Consider the following 20950-nt stretch of genomic DNA (forward strand, 5'->3'; position numbering starts at 1 on the left):
GTTTACTTTCTCAATTCAAAACGACTTGCTCGGCCATGTGAATAACCATCATCAGTCTCTTACACTAAAATCAACCAATGATATGTTAAGATCAAAATAGTAAGATCAAACTGGCCAATGATTTGTTAATATCAAAATAGAAAATACGATTAGTGATAAATATGAGAAAAAAGGAGGCAGGGCGATGAGAGTGAACTTTGATTTAAGTGTATATTACTAAGAAAGATGGTGGTAGACCATTTTTGGTATTGATTTAAATGTGTTTTTTAAATTTTTAAAATTTAAGATAACTTTTTTAAATTTAAAATTATTTTTTTAGTTTTATAATTTTAAAAAAATTTGTTTAAGTTTTTATACTCAAATTTGTTAAAAAATATGTAAAATAATATTCTATAAAATTTATTTACTAGTATTTTTGTTAGTGAAAACATTATATTAAATTTATTTATTTATGTATAATTGTTTCTATATATATATTATTGATAATTTGAGGGACCGAAATATTTTTTTTTTTTAAATTACATACTAAAAATAATAATTTTAAAATAAATTTATTTTAAATTTAAGAAATAAAAATTGAGACTAAATTTTCGGGTACAAGGTATGGCAGTAGAGCTGTTGTATTGACTTGGACCAACACATATAAGCAACCCAGGTCAGTCGAGCCAAATTCTTAAATGATCATATATTATTAATGTAATTTTTTTTTTTACATTCTATTAATAAAAATGATTATTTATATAACAATCAACAAAAATGTTTTACACCATCAACATATGATCATTTAATTCATCAGGAAAAGAAAAACTAATATTTATATTTAGACATCTTCATTATTAGATAGTAATATATCCCATATATTATATTTTTCCTTTTCAATTAGAATTATTTATTTATTTATAGATTAAAAATTTATTCAATAAATTTTGTTTTATCACGTTAATTTCCATTGAATTCAAACGATAAGATAATTAATAATGTATGAGGTATAATTATTAAAATTTATACTTATTATTTAAAAATTAATTAACTAATATCGTTACTTACTCTTCTAGATAACACTTAATAAGATTAACTATAGGCATTTAAGAATGTTTTTGTATAATCTATACTTCACCTTACTAACTAGAGATTACCATTGTCGACTTTTAATCTCTCTATACTTTAGTGCATGAACCTTGAGGATTGTGTTTCATTTGAGTTTTAATCGACTTTACTAAATTGATTAGAGGAAGTTAACTTCATCAGACAACTAGACAAGATCGAATGAACTTAGTCGACTTAGTCTAAAAAATAAATTTTCATTAACAGACTAAATCGACTAGTGACTTAACTAGTTAGTCACATATCAATTAATATGTTAATCCTTGAGTGACTTGTTAAACATGAATTTAATAGTTATTTATAATGAATGGGAGAAATTTACATTATTGATATGAAATTATGAGATCTACTATTGTAAGATTTATAATATGAATATCCCAATCACACATAGATGAATGCGAAATTATTTTATAAAAAGTTTTATATATAAAACAATTTTATATAACAATAATGTTTTTAAACTTTTTCTATAATATTTACTTTGATAAATTACTAATATTTATTAAAAATTACAGACTAATAAATTTATTTTTTAATCATCGAATCAACTATCATAGTTTTTTGAATAAATAAAAGTTAAGAAGTGGCATAATTCACTTCCCGTGGACATGGACTTTAATTGAAGGCTACTCAAGCCTCCGAAAAGTGAAAAACATCGAGATGCAAAATTATCGGCGTGTGACGTGGGGTTAATAGATTCACAGCTTGTATTCACTAGCCGAGTCACATGCCATCACCGACAGCGCCAGCTGCAAACATTATGCTACAATTCACACACCGCCACAGTTCCTCTCCTCTACGCCCCTCTCTCGTTACACCCTTCCTCCTAACCCCATCATCACCCTTCATAATGACGTGGCACATTTTAGATGCGAGACCACATTCCTCTACGGTGCGCTCCAATGCAGTTGAACATTTACCACGCGCTTTGCTTTGCTTTGCTTTGCTTTTCTTTATCTTATACCCATTTCTCCAACACTCAAGACACTCCCTTTTAATTGAAATCATAAACTTCAATTTCCTCATTCTTCCATAACCAAACCCTCTTCTTCTTCTTCTTCATCATGGCATCGAGAGTAGTGTTATTGTTGGCTATGTGTGTGCTGCCGGCGATGGTTGTGGCCATTCGCCCTGCCAAGAACCCCTTTAGCGTCAAGGGTCGCGTCTACTGTGACCCTTGCCGTGCTGGTTTTGAGACCCCTGCAACCACCTACATTGCTGGTAACTGCTAACCCTTTTCCTCTCTTTGCTTTTAAAATATGCTACTATTTATGTTACACGGCACCATGTCTAAGATCTGTTTCATAAAGTGAATCTCTGTTGTTTCATGCGTCCTTTCGGTTTTTCATTCATGTACTTTTGTTTTCTCACTTCAATTTCCTACCTTTACTCTCTAAAACCTTTAGTTTCGGGAAAATGCTGTTGTTCATTTCGAATTTAGTAACTGGGGTGTCAGATCTGACCCTGTAAGTGATTGTAAATTAGTTTATGCACTTTGCAGGATCTAGTAACCAAGTCCCAGAATTCCTTGTTAGTTAGTGGTTCCTTGTTATTAGGCTGTCCCTTTTTGTTTGTTTTGTTGTCATTTGCTTAGCGTTTGGTTGGGCGATTGCAAAAGTAATTTTGAATGAATTTTTTTTGATTTATTTTCTATGAAATGGTTTGGATCATTTTATTCTAGAAACAAGTTAGCAGTACTATTTTATCAAAAGCTTAAGCTGCTTAAACCAATTTCAACTCAATCAATTGTAGATCCAGGATCAACTCTTTAAAGCCGAACTAAACATGTGAACATTTGTTTCAGATTATGTATTTTAAGGTACTTTTGGATGATCTGATGTGAATCCAAACATAAACATGGAGTTAGTAGTTACAAAATTGTAATTGTAACAAATTTTGTTTGATTGCAGGTGCGGAGGTTATGTTGCAATGCAAGAGCAGGGTTAGCAACGAGGTTGTGTACACAAAGAAGGGGTGGACCGACTCAACAGGAACATACACAATAAATGTGGATGAGGATCACGCAGATCAAGTCTGCAATGCCAAGCTTGTAAGCAGCCCTCACCCACAATGCAAGCACGCCACCCCAGGCCGTGATGAAGCCCTTGTTATTCTCACCCGCTACAATGGCATTGCCACAGATAATAGGTTTGCCAATGCCATGGGCTTCATGTCACAGGATGTTGCATCTGGCTGTGCTGAGATCCTCAAGCAATACCAGGAGTTCGACAATGAGAATTAATTTATCTACTTTCGATTTCGGTTTCCTAATGTGTATTTAATTCAATCTTGATGTGGAGTGTTATCTCGACATTTTCATATTATGTTATATGTTAATGGACCCTGCTAAATTATATTATTACATCAAGATCTGTCCTGGACTTGAGGATGCTTATTGTAGTTTATTTTGTGTTGTTATAATAAGCTATTCTTTTATATTTGCATTCATTGAAGAGGGGTTTTGTTTTAAGTCAACAATGAATGGTTTGCTAGCTAGGTTGGGACTGTTAAGTTTTAACTAGAGCTTAATTGTGAAGTAAAGCAATGATTTTTTAACTTTCGGCTTTTGATAGTTCAGTTTTATGACCTTTGGTGGCTATTAAGAGGATCCTATTTTTTCTTCCTATAGTGTTTCATTCACGAATAACGCAGCAAGAGTGTATGGTAGCGGTTTGACTTGATTTCGAACGACGTCAATCAGGGCTTAGAATTTATAAGGCCTAAGACGAAATTTATATTCAAAATTTGTTTTAATATAAAATTTCATTTTCATTTTTATTAATTTAAAAACTAATTATAAAAATCTCAGTTTAATATTGTTTCTAATATTTCACAATAATTTCATTCAATCTATCGTTGGACATGGATAATCATAAATGAGAATTTGATGGTTTTAATTTCTTTTAAAATTGTCAATAAAATTTTAGAAGCAATTTGTATTCTGAAAAAAGAATAATATTGTGTAATGCTTTTGATTAAAATAAATTAAGATTGTATTATTTGTTAAATTTTTAGTTTATCATCAAAAGTTTTTGATTTTTAGACTTTAAATGAAAAATAAATTTGAATTTATATTTTGAAATTATTTGATTTGTCACTTAAAGATGTAAATTAATCTAATATGTATAACAAATGATCAAAATAAAAAGAAATTTTAGTAAAATATGTGATCATGTCATTAACATTTTCATTAATAAATTAATATATATATATATATATATATATATATATCATAATTTCTTTCATTAAATTTAAACTTTACTAATTTCAAAGTTTTTTCTTTTTAGAAAAGAGAGAGATAAACTCTGAAATAGATGTAAAATAATTTTTGTAATCTTATAAAATAAATGATAAAATTTCCCTTAAATAATTTATAATAACACTTTTTAATCGCATCTTGAGATTGTATAACCTTATTGATAAAAATAATAATATATACATCACGTTGAAACTAAATTTATTATTTAATAATTTAAATTAATAAAAACTAATTTATTCAAAGATATGAAATTTAAATGAGACTGACGTGGTAAGTGGAATTGCTTATAAGCAATCCCACTAGAGATTAGGGATGGCAACGGGGCGGGTCGGGTACGGGTTTCATGATACTCGCCCCCGTCCTCGCGAGTTAAATCCATTCCCGTCCCCGTTCCCATACTCGTCAGGTATAGATTTTCATCCCCATTCCCGTACTCGTCAATTTTTTTATTTTTTATTTTTTGTAAAAAAAATAAGATTTTTAAATTATTTTTTTATTGTTATAATTATAATTAGGTTATTTATTTATCTTATATTATAATAAATAATCATACATAAAAAAATATTAAATTTTTTTAATATAATTAAATTGAAAGAGAGTATTAAATTAAAAATGAGAACGGGGACGGATATGGGTACAGGGCGGGTAAGTACATACCCGTACCCGTACCCGATTTAATATATCGGGTTTTACCCGTACCCTTACTCGTACCCGGTCAAACCGGGTATTCCCCGTCAAAGTCGGGACGGGTTTAGGTATTACCCGCGAGTAAGGGTATGTTTGCCATCCCTACTAGAGATGGCTTAAGAGCATCTACAGTGGGGGTTGCTCATAAACAATCTTCGTGCCACATTATGTCACAGCAGCTCTTTTTCATTTTATGGATTGCTTAAATTTTAACAAAGTTGATTGTAGAAATTCCAGTGCTAAAATTTAAGTAACTCATAAAGTGAAAAAGAATTGATGTAGTATGATGTGGCAAGAGAAGCAACCTCACTAGAGATGCTCTGAGGTCTCACTGACTTATGGTGTTCAAGACCCTGACGTCAATTTAATTGGGCTGGTTTTGGTCAAACTGTTTTCTTTTATGATATGCTTTTCTTAATGGCGTCGTTGCCCACATATATAAACAACAAATCAGTGCACAAAATTTCGTAGAGTAGAAGTAGAAGTTATGGGTTAAGTAATACAGAAGCCCCAAGATGCCCCCAGAAGACACAGTTGGTACAAGCAACACAACTTTCCTAGTTAGCTCAACTCGTGGGTTATGCTGCGTGAATCTCTAATTTTTTCACAATGAGCGCTCATTAATCAACTATGTGGGCAATGAGGGTGCTCAAAATCCTTCCAATCCATTCTAACATTGACACATTTTTACCAAAGTTTGTATCCAGGAATATGAGTCTGTTAACTTGAAAAACTAGCTTGAGCATTGAGCCTCGAGAAGATGACCCTATTTCCTTTTTGGCAGTGATACAACATCTTGATGGTTTTCTTGGGATGATTGATCAGATCCATGCATCTTGAGATCATCAATGATCCTTTGGAGGGACAAAGAAGTAGATGTTTGGGGGAGAAGTTAGAAAGAATCACGTAATTTTTTGTGTTATATTATTTCTTTTGTGGTGTATTTTGTGTTCACATCTTCAATCCTTGTTATTTGTGATTTTTTCTGCAACGTTGGTATTGAATCATTCGCAAGAAACACACTTTGAGATCTCAATATTCAATGGAAAATAAATTTTATAATTTGATATAGTACCATTTCTAGCAAAATCGTGATCAAGCTTTAGATGAGGGAAGCCAACCTCCATCAGTGAAGTAGAAACCAACTAAAGGTTATGAGCATTATGTGGTAAGCTCTAGTTCCCGAAGCAAGTACGATGTTTTGAAGGAGATTGCACCAAAGTCCTTAGGGGAAAAACTCAACATTCGTGCATTGAAGTTGCTAACTAAACCATTTTGTCTAAAGATGAAGTTGTAGCAAACCATAATAGGGATGGTTTTTTTTTTCTTTTCATAATCACATTAATTAATAATTAAACTAATTAATATGTCCATTTTCTAATGAGTAACAAGGAGCATAGATTATTGATTTATTGTTGTTGATTTCACGTAAGAATACCAATGACAATGTCTATATACTAATTTACTGAAAAGTGAATCGTTCAAAAAGATAAATTAATAAGAATGATAACAATAGGTGAATCTTCAAATAAAATGTTCCTCCCCTCCCATCCATTGTAGTGTTTCTTATGTAAATATTAACAAACAGAAAATAGATAGAAAACAAAGTGATAAATTTTATAAATAAAAAATAAGAAACAAAAAATGAAAATAAGGAATCAAAACAAAAATAAACATTCTATAAATTTTTCTTAATGATTTTGAATTTTAATTTTTAGAAAATTTTATACTTACTGAAATTTAATTTTTGGAATATATTAAATACATTTTGAAAATAGTTTTTAAAAATTGTCATATTTTTTTAATATATCATATTAATATAAAATAAAAAAAGGGAGTGCAAAGAGAAATCATAGAGGTGCAAAAAGGATTAGCCAACAATAAAAGATACATGAGCCGAAAAAAAAGAATTAAACCCAAGCTTACAATTCACGAAAAAGTCTCAAAGCCCATATTTTACAACCCACATGAATAAGAGCTCGTAAATTAGGAGATGGGTAAAATACCGATAGTTAGCCCATAACTCATGAGCAGCCCATGAAATAATGACTCAATGGACATGTCAGGCATGGAGGGGCGTGAAAGTTGGAATATAAAAAGAAGTTATAGAAGGACCTTAAAATTAGACTCTGTCAACCATGTCATACTATATATCTTTATTGTATATATAAATTAATATTTTTTTTTACCAAAACTTAAATATAGTTCCTTATATACTTTTAAAGTCATTTTTTTATTTAAAACAAAATATTACTTCCATAGTTTATTTGACATTTAACATAAGAGTTTAATGACTAGAAACAATGTTAATCAATCAAAAATTGTTGTTAGTATAATTTTTAAAATAATTATTATGAAAGTCAACAAAAATATCTTAGACAATAATTTATGATTGAATGGTTATGTAAAACTACTTAGTTATTAGCACATAATCCGTTTTCTCTTGATATAAATTTTTATTATGTAAATGGTGAAGGAATTTCCAATTTTAATAAGAAAATACAAAACATTTACAAAGTTGTATCTAATCTAATTTTTGTATAAGATGGAACTTGAGTCCTCATTTGGCACATGATGGTTTACTTGTGTCACCTTCAAGTTCAAGGGCGCATAATGTGAGGCATATTCCATTGGTTGACTTGCTTGCTGATGATTGTATGTATCACGTGATCGTGGTTAAATGGTTAATTTATAGCCTTTGAAAATTTCAATGTCCAAATTGTTGATCTCATAGTTGAATTGAAACACTTGTAGCAAAGGGTAGGTGGGATTGTGATCGCCAAGTTTCAAGTTTGGTCTTCAAAGAACTTTGAGATCACATAAACACGTGCCCTTTCTGTGTCAACTGTCAAACCCACCATATATGTGCACTGGTGACAGTGTTTGGTGATGTTAATTTCACGTTGCTTTGTTAGGTGTTTCCTACTTCCCTTCGTATTTTGGAAACAAGCAAATGTATATACACACAGAACACAAGAAAAAGAATTTGGAAAATAACAGGAAGTGGGAGGTTAATTAATTACTGCTTAGTGCTTACTACTGTTGGTTTGCCTTTTTTTCTTTTAACGAATCCCTTGTGCCATATTTATTTCCTACACCAGTTTTTTACTTTTCTTGACATGGGAAGATAAATGATATACTACTTAGTGTTGATTTGAGAATAATATAATAACCATAAAGTCTTTATGTTCAAACTCAATTATTGGCTTATTGTAATTATACTTCTTATGCATAAAATTTAATCTTATAGGTTGTGAATCAGTCTCAAAACATTAATTCTACAAAAAAAAAAAAAAAAAATAGTGCAATTATATGCATTGCTCACATCTCAAGTTGAAAATAATTTTGCGCGAAGAAACATGTTAAATTAATCTCTATATATTAAATATAAATTTTTATTTTACACAAGAGTATTTTTAGAAATTTTTCTTTAATGAAAGGATTTGTAGGAATTCTTTTTAATTTCTTATCTCATTCAATTTTTATTTATATCATATATAATAAATATGTTTGTATATTAAACATATTAAAATACTAGTTAATATTTAGTTCATAAATAAATAATTTGTTTCAATATATATATATATATAATTTAAAATTAGTATTCATAAATATTTTTAAATATATAAATTATATTTTAAATTTATGATAAATAATTTATATTGTATAAAAAAAATTAGTTATAGTTATTGATGAATTATTTTAAAATATTAATATTTAATTTATAAATAATTATGATAAGTAAAAATTAAATTAGATAAGAAGTTCAAAAAATCTTACAAACTCTCTTATTGAAAAAATTTTTCTAAAAACACTTTTACGGAAGATAAATATTCATGTTAAATATATATAATTGATATTTCAAATTAAATTACTAATAAATAAAAATAATTTTTTAACAATAAAATTATTTATCATAAATCTAAAATATAATTTATGTGTTTAAAAATATTTATGTATACTAATTTTAAATATAATTTATATATCAATTCCTATATATTAAACTTTCACTTCTATCTTTCGTAAAAATATTCTTAAAGATTTTTCTTTAAAGAGAGAATTTGCAAAAAAAAATATTATTTTTTATCTAATTTAATTTTTAAATATAACTTATATATTTAAATATAATATTTATTTATATAATTTATTATCTATTTTAATTAAATATAGTAAATATTTAGTTTGTACATTAGATATGCTAAAATATTAGTATAATATAAAATGGTTCAACAACTATCCATGATTTAATAACTATTTTAAAGTTGAAATTCGAAATAAGAGTTTCAAAAATAAAATATAAAAGTTGTCTGGTAATTTTAGCTTAAAAGTTTTTTAAAACTTAAATATTTGTTAATTTGTCCCCCATAAATTAATTTAGGATGAGAGAAAGATGAAGGTTAAGATGTGCAACTTATTTTTAAAAGTTATGTCAGTTAGTTTTTTTTTTCTTTCTAAAACTGTTCCCCTCTTTTAATTTATAAAAAAGTAATTTTTTTAAAAGCTTTTTTTATCTAAATGTGTTTGACCCGGGTTTTCGTTTTAAGGAGAAATTTTTTTTTTAGGTCAAATACAATTTTAGCACACATGTTAATATTAGACTCTCTCACCTCACTTGCACTATTAGTTTTTTCTTTCTTTTAAATTCAAACTCACTCTTGAGAGAGGTGAGTTTTATTCTAAACCTATTGCAAGTATATAAAATTCTTTGACACCATCATCAGTAATTTATTATTTTTGATAAATTAATAATCTTTGAAAAAATGGAAGGACAGAGAAAAGCAAGAATAGACACACAAAAAATGAAAAAGATAATAGTAGTTTAGTTTGGAAGGTTTGATTATTAAACGGTTTGATTAGATGTGGCAGTTCTTTTGATTTTTTCAGCTTTTATTTGTCCAACAGCATATGCCACATTTTGAACACAACTAAATCTACCTACCACCATTTATCCTTCTATTGTCAATTGTGATACCAGTTGAGAATTACAGCTACCATTCCAACGTCAAAATCGACATCTCCTCCTTCCCTTCCTTGGACTCAACTGTCTTTCGCTTCTCTAATCATAAACTCACTCTACGCACTCTTTTCTTCCATCACTTGCATCTGGGGTACGCTCTTTCCATTTCTTCTCCTCATTTTCGACTCCCTACTTATTGCAAATCAAATAAAAAGGATTTTTTTTCATATTTCTTCTACGTCGGATTTCTCCATTTTCGTTGTTATCTTCCCTTCATAGATCTGCTATTTCTGTATTTGAAACCGTTTTTTAAATAATTACGGGATGTTTGAATGCCGGGCAGGATTTTTGTTTCCCTGTGATAATTTAGATAGTGAAGCAAGGAAGATTTTTTTATTTTTTTTATTTTTTTTGTTTCCAGCGTTGGACATTCTTCCAAGCAAGTACGTAGTTGGTGTTTCCTTGATTCAAACATTTGAGGGTACATCATGGTACTAAATAAACCTACATGTTGTGACTTGCGTATCTTGTGCACCACAGCAACCTAGCAATGTTGCCCTGTTTCTGAATATTCAACTCTAAGTGGTTTTGTTTTACTCATTTTTTTTTTCTTTTCAATTTTTAGGTAATGGCTGCTGAAGCATATTACCAGGCTATTGGCACTTTGCAATCCCATTCTTATTTGAATAATTTTAATCATCATCAAAAACTTCAGAACAATTATGTAAGATTGGTGACAAAGGATTCCGTCAGTAGTAATGGCTTGTCGAGGAGAAGTAGCTCTGGCCAGAGGAATTGTGGTGCAATTCTAGCTTCACAAACAGCAGTGGTTGATCCAGTGTTGTCCCCTTCAAGAAGCAACGCTGGTGACACTCACAAGAAATCAAGTAAGATAAACGCACCTGTCAATTATATTTAGGACAAAACTCAAAGGTATTGTTAGTGTTGTTTTCCGGTCAAAATTAATGTTTCATCTCAGGTATATGCATTTATATTAAACGGAAGCCTTGGTAATATGCATTTACTTATATTACCTAGACGAAACTCCAATTCTGATTGAAGAATAACACCAACAGTATTTATAATACTTTGTTTAAGTTTTGTCCTTATATTTATTGTTGGACATCCTTCTTTGCCAAATTTCTCCATGTTTATTGCTTCTTGAAATTGGATTCACAAAGTTTGAAGTGGTTGCGACATTCATGTAGTTCAAGTTGTCAGTTGGATGTTGTCTAACTTCTGTTCATTATGTTCCAACTCAGATGAAGCAGCCTTAATTCTTATTCGGCATGGTGAGTCATCGTGGAATGAAAAGAACTTATTCACAGGTTGTGTTGATGTTCCACTAAGCAAGAAGGGTATAGATGAGGCAATTGAAGCTGGAAAAAGAATTAGCAGCATTCCTGTTGATGTCATATTTACATCAGCCTTGATTCGTGCACAAATGACAGCCATGCTTGCCATGACCCAGCACCGTCGAGGGAAGGTAACTAATGGATACCTCATAACTGTCTTCAGGTGTCAACTGACACAATATGTGAATATTCTTTCTTTAGAAAACTTAGGGCATATTAGTAGGCATGTCATACTCCAAATCACTTGAGCTTAACTGAAAACAAAGGAGTTTTGATCTATTTATACTAGGACCAAAATCCAGAAAATTGGTCCACAGAAAAATTGACAGGTTTTGCTATTCTTGATTCTGAGAACGTACATAATAGCACACTAAACTCTAGTGTAGACCATTGGAAGAAATAATTTTATCTGTTGCAGTGTAGTATTAAAATGTTATTTCCTAAACATTAACCAACTTCTTCCCAGCAGGTCCCTGTCATTATGCATAATGAAAGTGAACAAGCAAGGTCATGGAGTCAAGTGTATAGTGAAGATACAAAAAAGCAGTCCATTCCGGTCATAGCATCTTGGCAACTAAATGAAAGAATGTAGTAATCTTTTTCCTGTTTTCAGCGTTTGAAATTTCTGCTTTACAATGTCAGGAATAACATTAACATATTATTGGTATATCATAATTTTTTATCATTTCAGGTATGGGGAACTGCAGGGTCTCAATAAGCAAGAAACAGCAGACAGATATGGGAAAGAACAAGTCCATGAGTGGCGACGAAGTTATGACATACCTCCTCCAAACGGTGAAAGTTTGGAAATGTGTGCTCAAAGAGCAGTTGCCTATTTCAGAGACCAAGTAAGTGGAAATTTAGTTCTTTGTGCATTTATATTATTCAAATTCTGATTAGTAATTTACTTCTCCTCTCCCCTCCTCATTTTTCCATGTTAACTTTGATGATCAAGTTTTCCAGACAAATGTGGTGAATCTTTAAACTAGATATTCCAATCAATTCAGTAGCTCTGGTTTAGTTTAGTTACATATGTGCTATATGTTTAATGTTTATGGGACTAATGTAGCTCCAAGCCTATATATACCGGAGAGGAAGTATGTATGTAGTTTATATATGTTGTATGGCCAAATTTCTGGTATGGTTGTTGTCATCACATAACATTGGTCAAGGAATGATCCCATTGACATCACTGCTGCAGATTGAACCTCAACTTTTATCTGGAAAGAATGTCATGATTTCAGCCCATGGGAATTCATTGAGATCCATTATCATGTACCTTGATAAATTAACTTCACAAGAGGTGACTTGAGTATTCAAAATTATTGTGGCTCTTAACTCTCAAGCTTATATATGACCGTACATAGTCATGATTTTCTTTTCTTTCTCCTTTCATCAGGTCATTAGTTTGGAGCTTTCAACTGGAATTCCCATGCTTTACATTTTCAAAGAGGGCAGATTCATTAGGAGGGGGAGTCCCATAGGACCTTCCGAAGCTGGAGTTTATGCCTATACTAGGGTATGCAGTTTATATCAGCTTTTATATCCCCCTTTTAAGATGTTTTTTTCTTTTCTTTTTGTTAATGAAACGTAAAAGTTTTAAGGATGGATATTGTTTGTCTGGAAGGCTGCAATGGCACTTGCAGTCCTCTAGCAATAGATTGAATAGAATGTCAAAATGATTTGGATTGTGAAATTATTTGTCTTCTGTCTCTATTTGCTACATTATTACATATTATGATTTTTTTGATACGTGTTTTAATGTCTACGTGTTTTTTTTGATACGTGTTTTTGATAAGTCTCAATTTTTTCTAAACCTGGTAGAAAACTGTTGCACCTTGACTGGCTGAATTTCTTATTAAAGTATTTCCATTGGTTTGAACTAGTCTGGTTGATTAGAATGGGCAGCACGAACTAGTAACTGAAAATAAGCAGTAAATAGTTTCTCACAAACTCAATTATATGTGAACTTGTAGAATGTCTTTGATGCCAGAAAAAGTGGCATTCGTTCCTCAAAATTCTGACTGCACTTTCATAGTGAGCACGAAAGTTAAATATGTATACAGATGAAGTTGGCACTTTCTGGTAGCTCTGATCTATTATTAGTCATTAATCATCAATCATCTGCTACCTGGTTGATGCCCTATTATGATGTTGAAATTAAGGTCCTTAAATTTTCTTTTTAACTCATTTGCAAGGCACTGACAAGTTTACTTGTTCCCAGCGTTTGGCTCTTTACAGGCAGAAGTTGGATGAGAAGTTCCAATGATATAATGTTTAGGTAAACATTCATTGATTATTTTCTTCTTCTTTTGCTACTATCTTAATATGCTACATTCCATTATCTCTCACTGTTTCAGGAAATACATTTACAGTCAATCAAAAATGTCACAGTTGAATCACAAAGGGAAAGATGTTTTCGATGTTAGGTGTAGAGAATATGCACTTGTCCTAAAGCTAGGTTGTTTCCGATGCGTGATTACAGTTTTGTATCAGTATATATGGAGACGAACTCCCATTTTTATGTATATTTATCTTATAGGCGAGTGATTGTTTCCATGAACTCGTTGTTGATGCATGTTATAAATGTGGAAACGCTGTAACACTTGCAGTTCAGGTCCATTATTATAATTTATTTATAATTGTAAATCAGTTCTAATGTGAATTTTACTGGATATTCTGAAAGTTTTATTATGTAAACTTCCTACTTATCCTCGATTACATAACTCTTATACATCTCATTTTCGAGTTGCACGATGAAGATAAAAAAACTGATGTTGATTAGGGGTGAACAAAAAAAAAACTAAACTGAACTGTTTCTTAAAACATAAGTTGTAGTACTAGGTTTTATTTATTTTTAGTTTGTTAAAATTACTTAAAATTTGACCCTACTGATGGGGAAAAATATTGCCAATCGGATGAGAAGCTGGCGCATAAGCATCCATTTCTTGCCTATTTCAAAGTTCAGAAGCTTCAAGCCACAAGGCAAAAATATTTATCATCATAAATCATACATGAAGTTGACACTAGGTGTCTCAAATCTAGGTTTCAAACTAGAGTGTCATGACATCTTTCTGCATTATTACAGTTGACTCAACACTGATTTAAGTATGTAATTATCATTCCAATGCCGTGGAATTTCTGTTCGTCCGAGCAACCAAGATGTATTGATCAGGGTTTGATAGGAACAGGGGAACAGTCCTTTTTCTCATTGTTAGAAGCATCAGAATCTGCATCTAACCTGACCGAATCTAAAGGAGCATTATGTGCAACTGATGGTAGAGACTTGGTCTGTGTCCAGAAAGAATGTTTCTTATTGTCTTCCTCTTTCATTCTCTCAGCAAATTTATTTATGTCATCTCCTGTGACAGTGACACCATTCCCACCAAATGCAGATTCAAGATTATTCATATCAAACAAATCCTCCATAATCTTCTGTGTGTTGTGGTCATTGGAATAGACAAACTTCACTTTATTGAAAGTCTCAGCCTCTACAAAGGGCTTTACCATCTGCAGCAATTCACTCTTTCACATTACAAAATAGTACTAGTACTAGATTCATGATCTACTAAAGCATCATGTGTGTGTATATATAAACACCATACATAAGATACAAGTTTTATAATGAAAAGCCTTCTATTTAATTACCGAGAGGAATGATTGAAAGATCATTGGCGCATTGTACATTATTGCCAAACCCAGCCTCTCTGGATAATACTCTTGCAATAAATGGGCAATTTCACGTGTCACCTTGAATGATATATCTGACAACTTGAAACCCTTGAAATCTACCATCCAGACCACCTGTTCCTGGTGTGGTGGAAGATTTAAAATGGCACTCTCCATGACGTATACAAAATACTTAACCTGTACCTGTGTTGATTTTGAGTTCTGCAGTACAGATGAAGACGACAAATGAAATAAAAACATGGATGATATTACTCTTAAAAAGTGTTAATAAATCGAGTCCTAACTAATATACATGTAGAATCCATAAACCCTTGAATCATTTTCAAAGTAGAGTAAATGGGTCAGCACTGTTATGTATAGTGTAAAATTCAAGAGTGTTTTCTTCAACTGAAAATGAAAAATCACATGGTAGCTGGACACAATGTATATCTGAATACATCGCCTATTCTCACTCTTCCATTTTCACTCATTCCAATCGCTGAGTGTGACTTTTACATGATTACACCCTCATTAAATTAAACAAGATAGAGATTGAAAATTATTCTCAGAAGAAACCTGGCAACAAGGTCTCATTACAAGCACGGATCTCCCATACTTGTCATGATAATTTGGTCTATACATAATTCCTGTCTCTGCTTCCTCAGCAACCTCTTCCTGCATTAAGGAAAAACATTACAATGCGTGAAAAGTGATAAATTCTAGAGCTTGTCCAGATCATACATTCCATGAGAGACAATAATGAACCAGATTTAGTTGATCAATCTTAAGAACAAAATTTCAAAATAATCAGTTGCTGCTAGTTTATGTAGAATATTGCTTAGATATAGCCAAAAACAAGGCAAGTAGATATGGCTGAGCCTGTGAGCACTTCTTTTGCTGTTTCCTCAGGCATTCTCTCAACTCGTCTGAAGAGAGTGATGGACTCACGGTAATAGAGGGATAACGTATATTCGGTTTAGCTATTCTTAGGACTTATTTAGGTAAACTTCTCAAGAAACACTTCTAAAAGGAAAAAAAAAAAAAGAGAAGAAAATGAAATAAGTTTCTTTATAAGTTAAAACAAACTTATGTATAAACTAATTTGTAATTTTTTAAAGTAATATGAGAACTTCTACAAATTTGCTTATGAAGAAAATTATTTTACTTTTCCTTCTAAAAGTGCTTATGAAAAAGTTTATTCAAGTAGGCCTCAACCTAGTTTTACCGAAAAAGGAAACATCCCGGTCATGCATTATCGCTTGAAATGCATTAAAAGAAAAGTAGTTACTTACCCAGCGGATCTCTTCAGGTTTGTATTCTTTTCTCCATTTTAGGCTTTGTTTCAACATTTTAGTTGCCTTCTTGACATTCCAATTTCGTGACCTTAAATACCTTGAGATGGATGCATCAGAACAGTACACAGATGCCTTATCTGATAACGGGCCTATCAAACTTCTCACCTCATTGATCTGGAAGGAAGCAAATTATTTTTAGTTACATCCTTTATATCTGATAACATTGTGGCTTGATATTTTCACATGCAACACGAGTAAAACTGTAAAAGTATTTTGTTAATATGCAAAGAATGCAAAATATATAACTGGACATACCTTTGCATGCTGTTCTTGTGATATTAGCATTTTCTCGTGACCGTTAGAGGCAGTTTTCTTCAGATCCTGACTCATACTGTTCAGTAAAAGAGACATAAAATTATCAATTTACAGTTAAACACCGGAATGGTGAGTAGCAACTTATCCTAGTAATAGTTATTCTCCTTCTTTCCAAATAATTACGGCATAACAATCAACAATGACATACTGCTACATTTTTATACAATACCTCATTATGCAGACTAACCTGTAATTTCCTGTATAACTATAAACTATAAAGATAAGTTACCTTCAACAAAACCTATGTTTTCCCCCGATGTAACACAAAGCTAACCTTTGAGGTACCAAAGTGAACTCTGGGATATTGTTACTTCTGGTTACTTCATTGAAATGTTGCGTTCATTTTATAGCCACTTAGGTCAAAGAGTTCATATTACCAGAGTTGGTGTTTAAATTAACCCACAGTTAGCTCAATTTTGTTAGCAAGTTCATTTCATTTGTTAGGAATACGGCTTATAGTCTTATGTTATGTCATGTTGTATATGTAAACTTAACCTCACTCATATACTATTTTCATGCATACTTGGAGGGAGAGTTTTGTCCTCCTTAGTAATCTTATTCAATTTAAACAAGATTATACCTATGGTCTAAAGAAAAAAAACTATTATTTCCAGACACGCTCTTCATTTTCTTCAGTTTATTTTTATATATATTTTTAGAAAAATAAGATCACTGTGTGTTTATTATAAAGTTAAGTAATATAATTTTTTTAATTAAAACAATTTGAGATCCAAAAAAGTAACCCAAAAAGCACGAAACAATAAAACATAACAATAAATAAACATTGAGCTTCACTTTAGTGGTTGAGTAGCAAGATTAAAAAAAAAAAAACCCACATCAAACCACGTACACAGCATATACAAATAAATACCATTTGGAAGTTACTGACATCAAATTGAATCAATTTTAGATTAATTGTGCATCTTGACAATATTTCATTAACATTAGCTCACATTGTTTCTAACCAGTAACGTGTACCCTTATACCATATTGAATCAATTTTAGATTACTAGTGCATCATGACTCATTTACATTTCACATTCGCTTTGTTTCTTACAGGTAAAGTATACCCTTTGCAACGTAAGGCACACGGGCACACGGGAAAAAAACTTAACTACAAAGAATATTAACACGCATAAAACCGACAGCATAAGATTAACGTAATATTTAAGAAAAACTAAGCACAGAACCCAATCATTGAGCACTTAAATCAATGGATATAGTAGACACAACTCATGTGTAACTAAAAGTCGGGGGAGTCAACACTAAACTGAAATTTTTTTGCAAAGAAATAGAGAGAAGAAAAAAAAGTAGCTTCTAAGATATCTCACCTGACCTGAGATGGATACAATATTTAGAAAGTGGAAGCCAGAAAACTATAACCTTGTGAGTTCGGTTGGAGTGTGAATTCTGCTTCTGCTTCTGCTTCTTCTTTTAATGCATTCTGCCACAGCCACAGTTACACTTACCCATTTTAATGTGATCCATATCAAGCGGTCTGCATGTGAAAACAAAAATAGTAGTACACCATTTATTAATTCATATTTAGAAAACTTATTAATTACATCAATATTTATGATAAAATGATTTTATTTTATAAAAATATATTTATTAAGAGAGATGGCATGGAATTATGAATTTATTTAAATATTTAGGGGAAGCATATATAAATCAAAATATTATTAAAAAATATCTTATATTTTCTTCGTTTTTTTTTTAAAAATAAACCAAAATGCTTAAAGATGTAATATATCTTTCTTCCTAAGACCCTTCTAAATATTAAAGAAGTATTAGCATGTATAAATAGTGATACACGTTAGAAATACACATATTTTACTTATTTACTCCATCCATTTTTTATTGATAGTTGTTTTATCATTATTTTATTGTTATTTTATTAAAATTAATGATTTATTATAATCATTAATTTTTTTTATATATTTTTAACCTTGATAATTAATGTGTGTTCACTAAATAATATGTTTATTCATTTTTAATATACTTATTTCTTTTCCAATTATTTAAAAGGTATAATAAAAAAATAAGTAATAAATACTTTAAAATATTAATCATTTTCTTGTACATAAATTTTAAACTTCAAACCAAAAAAAATGAAGGGAGTAATAAGAAATACTGGTGAGAGTTATTTATTGCGATCGAAATGGATAACCCTCATGTTGTTGAGATCATCAATTAATTCGGATTCGTGTTCTTCAACAACATTTGTCTTGCATGTGCCGACTGTGTTGATTAATCGTGAATAGTCCCTTTTCTATTTCTTTCACTCACAGATATTTGGGAGGCTAATGAATTCTTAGCCAATGTTGGAGTTCGTCTTGTCTAGTTCCTTCTTTTTGTTTTTCCGAAGAATAGTTTTGTGCAGTTCTTTGTTTTAGTTTTTCCAAAGTTGCATTATTCACAATTCATGTTAAATTGATTTGTACTTTAATAAAATTAAGATTTTTATTAAAAAGCTATTATAATTTTAAATAAATATAAATATAAATTATTTTATATTTTATCTAATTTTCCAATATTTCATTTATCATTGTGTTGAAAATATTTTTAATGTAATAAATTAAAAAAGAAATACTGTTAGTTTATATAACATTTGAAGATATGTTTGACTCGTCCTCCAAATAATGTCTAGTGTCATATGATCAACAGCCACAAGTTATTACTTAAAGTTTGCATAAAGTCACATCTGGAGAAATTACATTAATTGCTCATCCATCAACCAACATAATTTCGCGGTTGTTGTATAACTAGTCTTAATACTCATTTATTTATCGATACTTACAACATTTACGAATCTAATTATAATAGTTTACGAGAGTCTAATTCAATTCATTGAGTAAAATTTATAAATATCGTAAATTTTCTTATATCAAGTTTGATTCTCTTGCATCAAGAAAAGATAATTAAGTTAAATTTATATTATAACACTATAAGTGGTAAGTTAATTATTTAAATATTAATTAATTCTAGAGAAAAATATATATAAGGTTTTTTTTTAAGAATGAAGTTTCATAAGTTAATTTTTTAAAAAAATTAGAAAGAAATTTTAAAGAGAATGGTTTTGGGTCCGAGAGTTCTTTTTCTTTTCTTGGAATTTAAGCTAGGAAACTTGAATTTGGACGATTGAAGTTGGCGGGCTGGGCATTGAGATTTTCTTCTCATTCTTTCTCTTCTTGGCTGTTTTGAGCCAATTTTTAGGTGAAGAAAGCTAAAATATTATTAGATTAGTTGCATGTGAGTTTAGAAACTCAATTGATGCATGATTTATAGATGAATTTGCTGAATCAAGGTGTTTAGCATTTTCGGGGTCTACAGACCATTTTCTTTGGGTTTGGTGATTTTGATGCATCGAGTAGGTGTATGTTGGTTTTGAGGTTGTTTTTGGATTCTCTGAAGTTTGTTTGTTGTTTTGCATGGATTGCATGTGGTTGGTTTTCTTGGATTTGCAGGTTTTTGTAAAATTTCTGAAGTTGGAGTGTCACTATATGAATTTATGTCATGCACACCTTCACGGCGTCGGACAGGCATTCATCAGGGATATCCATTTCACATTCACGCCGGGTGTGAATTAATAATGGGGCCTCTGGATGAATGACGCCAGGCATGAATGAGGTGATGTAGGGTGCGATATCAGAAACTAGCATAGGTGAGTCTTTAGTGATATGGCGTCGAGCACAAGGCTAGTTGCGTCGGCCATGAATGTCGCGCCCTAGGGGGTCTCTAACTTTGTGACGTCGCACAAAAGATAAGTTGCACTAGGCGTGATTTCTTAGGAGAGTTTTTTCTAGACTAACGTTGGGCGTGGTACCTTAACGCCGGGCGTGAGAGAGCCTTGGAGCTCTCGGGTTAAGCTTAGGTTGGGCGCGAGTTAAGCTACGTTGGGTGTGAATTGTATTTTGTTGTTGTGATTGGGTTATGATGCTTTTGCATGTTTTGATGTTTAATAATTACTTCATATACATGATATATGATGCAAAATGTTGATTGATTCATATGTATTGATAGACCATGGACCAAGGGTCCAGTGACTAGAGCTATGGCTAGAAGAATACAGGAAGAGTTGGATCTTGTGAAGACTAGTGGGCTTGTCAAGCCCAAGGTAATCTTCACTTGGAATGCTCTATCATGAAGAGAAGGCCTAGTTCCACTTGTTTATATTGTACAGTTTATACATAGTCTTTTGTATAGGTTATTTTTGCCTTTGTATTTGTGAGGCACTTTACTTGCTTTT

At 31.1% G+C, this 20950-nt stretch overlaps 3 protein-coding genes across 8 annotated transcripts; 2 read left to right on the forward strand and 1 right to left on the reverse strand.

Annotated features, from left to right (window-relative positions):
• Positions 1-2075: 2075 nt before the first annotated feature.
• On the forward strand, positions 2076-3552 carry LOC109810767 (protein DOWNSTREAM OF FLC). The gene is made up of 2 exons (XM_020374323.2): positions 2076-2325; positions 3015-3552. The coding sequence occupies exons 1-2, from the start codon at positions 2169-2171 to the stop codon at positions 3344-3346; spliced, it is 489 nt and encodes a 162-aa protein (XP_020229912.1). The 5' UTR covers positions 2076-2168; the 3' UTR covers positions 3347-3552.
• Positions 3553-9964: 6412 nt separating this feature from the next.
• On the forward strand, positions 9965-14062 carry LOC109810761 (2,3-bisphosphoglycerate-dependent phosphoglycerate mutase 1). Of its 3 annotated transcripts, none has more exons than XM_020374308.3 (10): positions 9965-10158; positions 10429-10498; positions 10633-10894; positions 11270-11493; positions 11832-11950; positions 12054-12210; positions 12564-12665; positions 12762-12881; positions 13587-13643; positions 13723-14062. In XM_020374308.3, the coding sequence occupies exons 2-9, from the start codon at positions 10496-10498 to the stop codon at positions 13629-13631; spliced, it is 1032 nt and encodes a 343-aa protein (XP_020229897.1). In that variant the 5' UTR covers positions 9965-10158; positions 10429-10495; the 3' UTR covers positions 13632-13643; positions 13723-14062. The 3 variants fall into 3 exon arrangements, with proteins under 3 accessions (XP_020229897.1, XP_020229903.1, XP_020229901.1); XM_020374314.3 differs by having other exon boundaries at positions 10429-10450; XM_020374312.3 differs by lacking the exon at positions 10429-10498.
• Positions 14063-14334: 272 nt separating this feature from the next.
• On the reverse strand, positions 14335-18207 carry LOC109810762 (uncharacterized). 4 transcript variants are annotated; one of them, XM_020374318.3, is made up of 6 exons: positions 18085-18207; positions 16642-16717; positions 16324-16500; positions 15608-15706; positions 15011-15253; positions 14335-14872 (listed from the first exon to the last, which is right to left on the reverse strand). In XM_020374318.3, exons 2-6 carry the CDS (start codon positions 16714-16716, stop codon positions 14534-14536), a joined length of 933 nt encoding a protein of 310 aa, XP_020229907.1. In that variant the 5' UTR covers position 16717; positions 18085-18207; the 3' UTR covers positions 14335-14533. The 4 variants fall into 4 exon arrangements, with proteins under 4 accessions (XP_020229907.1, XP_020229904.1, XP_020229905.1 ...); XM_020374315.3 differs by having other exon boundaries at positions 18033-18192; XM_020374316.3 differs by having other exon boundaries at positions 18038-18179.
• Positions 18208-20950: the final 2743 nt, after the last annotated feature.

This window comes from Cajanus cajan, chromosome 6 (assembly GCF_000230855.2).
Source record: "Cajanus cajan strain Asha chromosome 6, NIPB_CcT2T_4, whole genome shotgun sequence".
Taxonomy (NCBI): Eukaryota; Viridiplantae; Streptophyta; class Magnoliopsida; order Fabales; family Fabaceae; genus Cajanus; species Cajanus cajan.

What these genes read in the sequence shown, in the direction of transcription:
- LOC109810767 (XM_020374323.2), top strand. Translation starts at nt 2,169, where the DNA reads ATGGCATCGAGAGTAGTGTTATTGTTGGCTATGTGTGTGCTGCCGGCG. An exon ending in TGCAACCACCTACATTGCTG is followed by an intron (nt 2,326 to 3,014) that starts GTAACTGCTAAC and finishes GTTTGATTGCAG; the next exon opens with GTGCGGAGGTTATGTTGCAA.
- LOC109810761 (XM_020374308.3), top strand. An exon ending in TGACACTCACAAGAAATCAA is followed by an intron (nt 10,895 to 11,269) that starts GTAAGATAAACG and finishes GTTCCAACTCAG; the next exon opens with ATGAAGCAGCCTTAATTCTT. An exon ending in GAGTTTATGCCTATACTAGG is followed by an intron (nt 12,882 to 13,586) that starts GTATGCAGTTTA and finishes ACTTGTTCCCAG; the next exon opens with CGTTTGGCTCTTTACAGGCA.
- LOC109810762 (XM_020374318.3), bottom strand. Translation starts at nt 16,716, where the DNA reads ATGAGTCAGGATCTGAAGAAAACTGCCTCTAACGGTCACGAGAAAATG. An exon ending in CACAAGAACAGCATGCAAAG is followed by an intron (nt 16,501 to 16,641) that starts GTATGTCCAGTT and finishes GCTTCCTTCCAG; the next exon opens with ATCAATGAGGTGAGAAGTTT. An exon ending in TAATGAGACCTTGTTGCCAG is followed by an intron (nt 15,254 to 15,607) that starts GTTTCTTCTGAG and finishes TCTGTACTGCAG; the next exon opens with AACTCAAAATCAACACAGGT.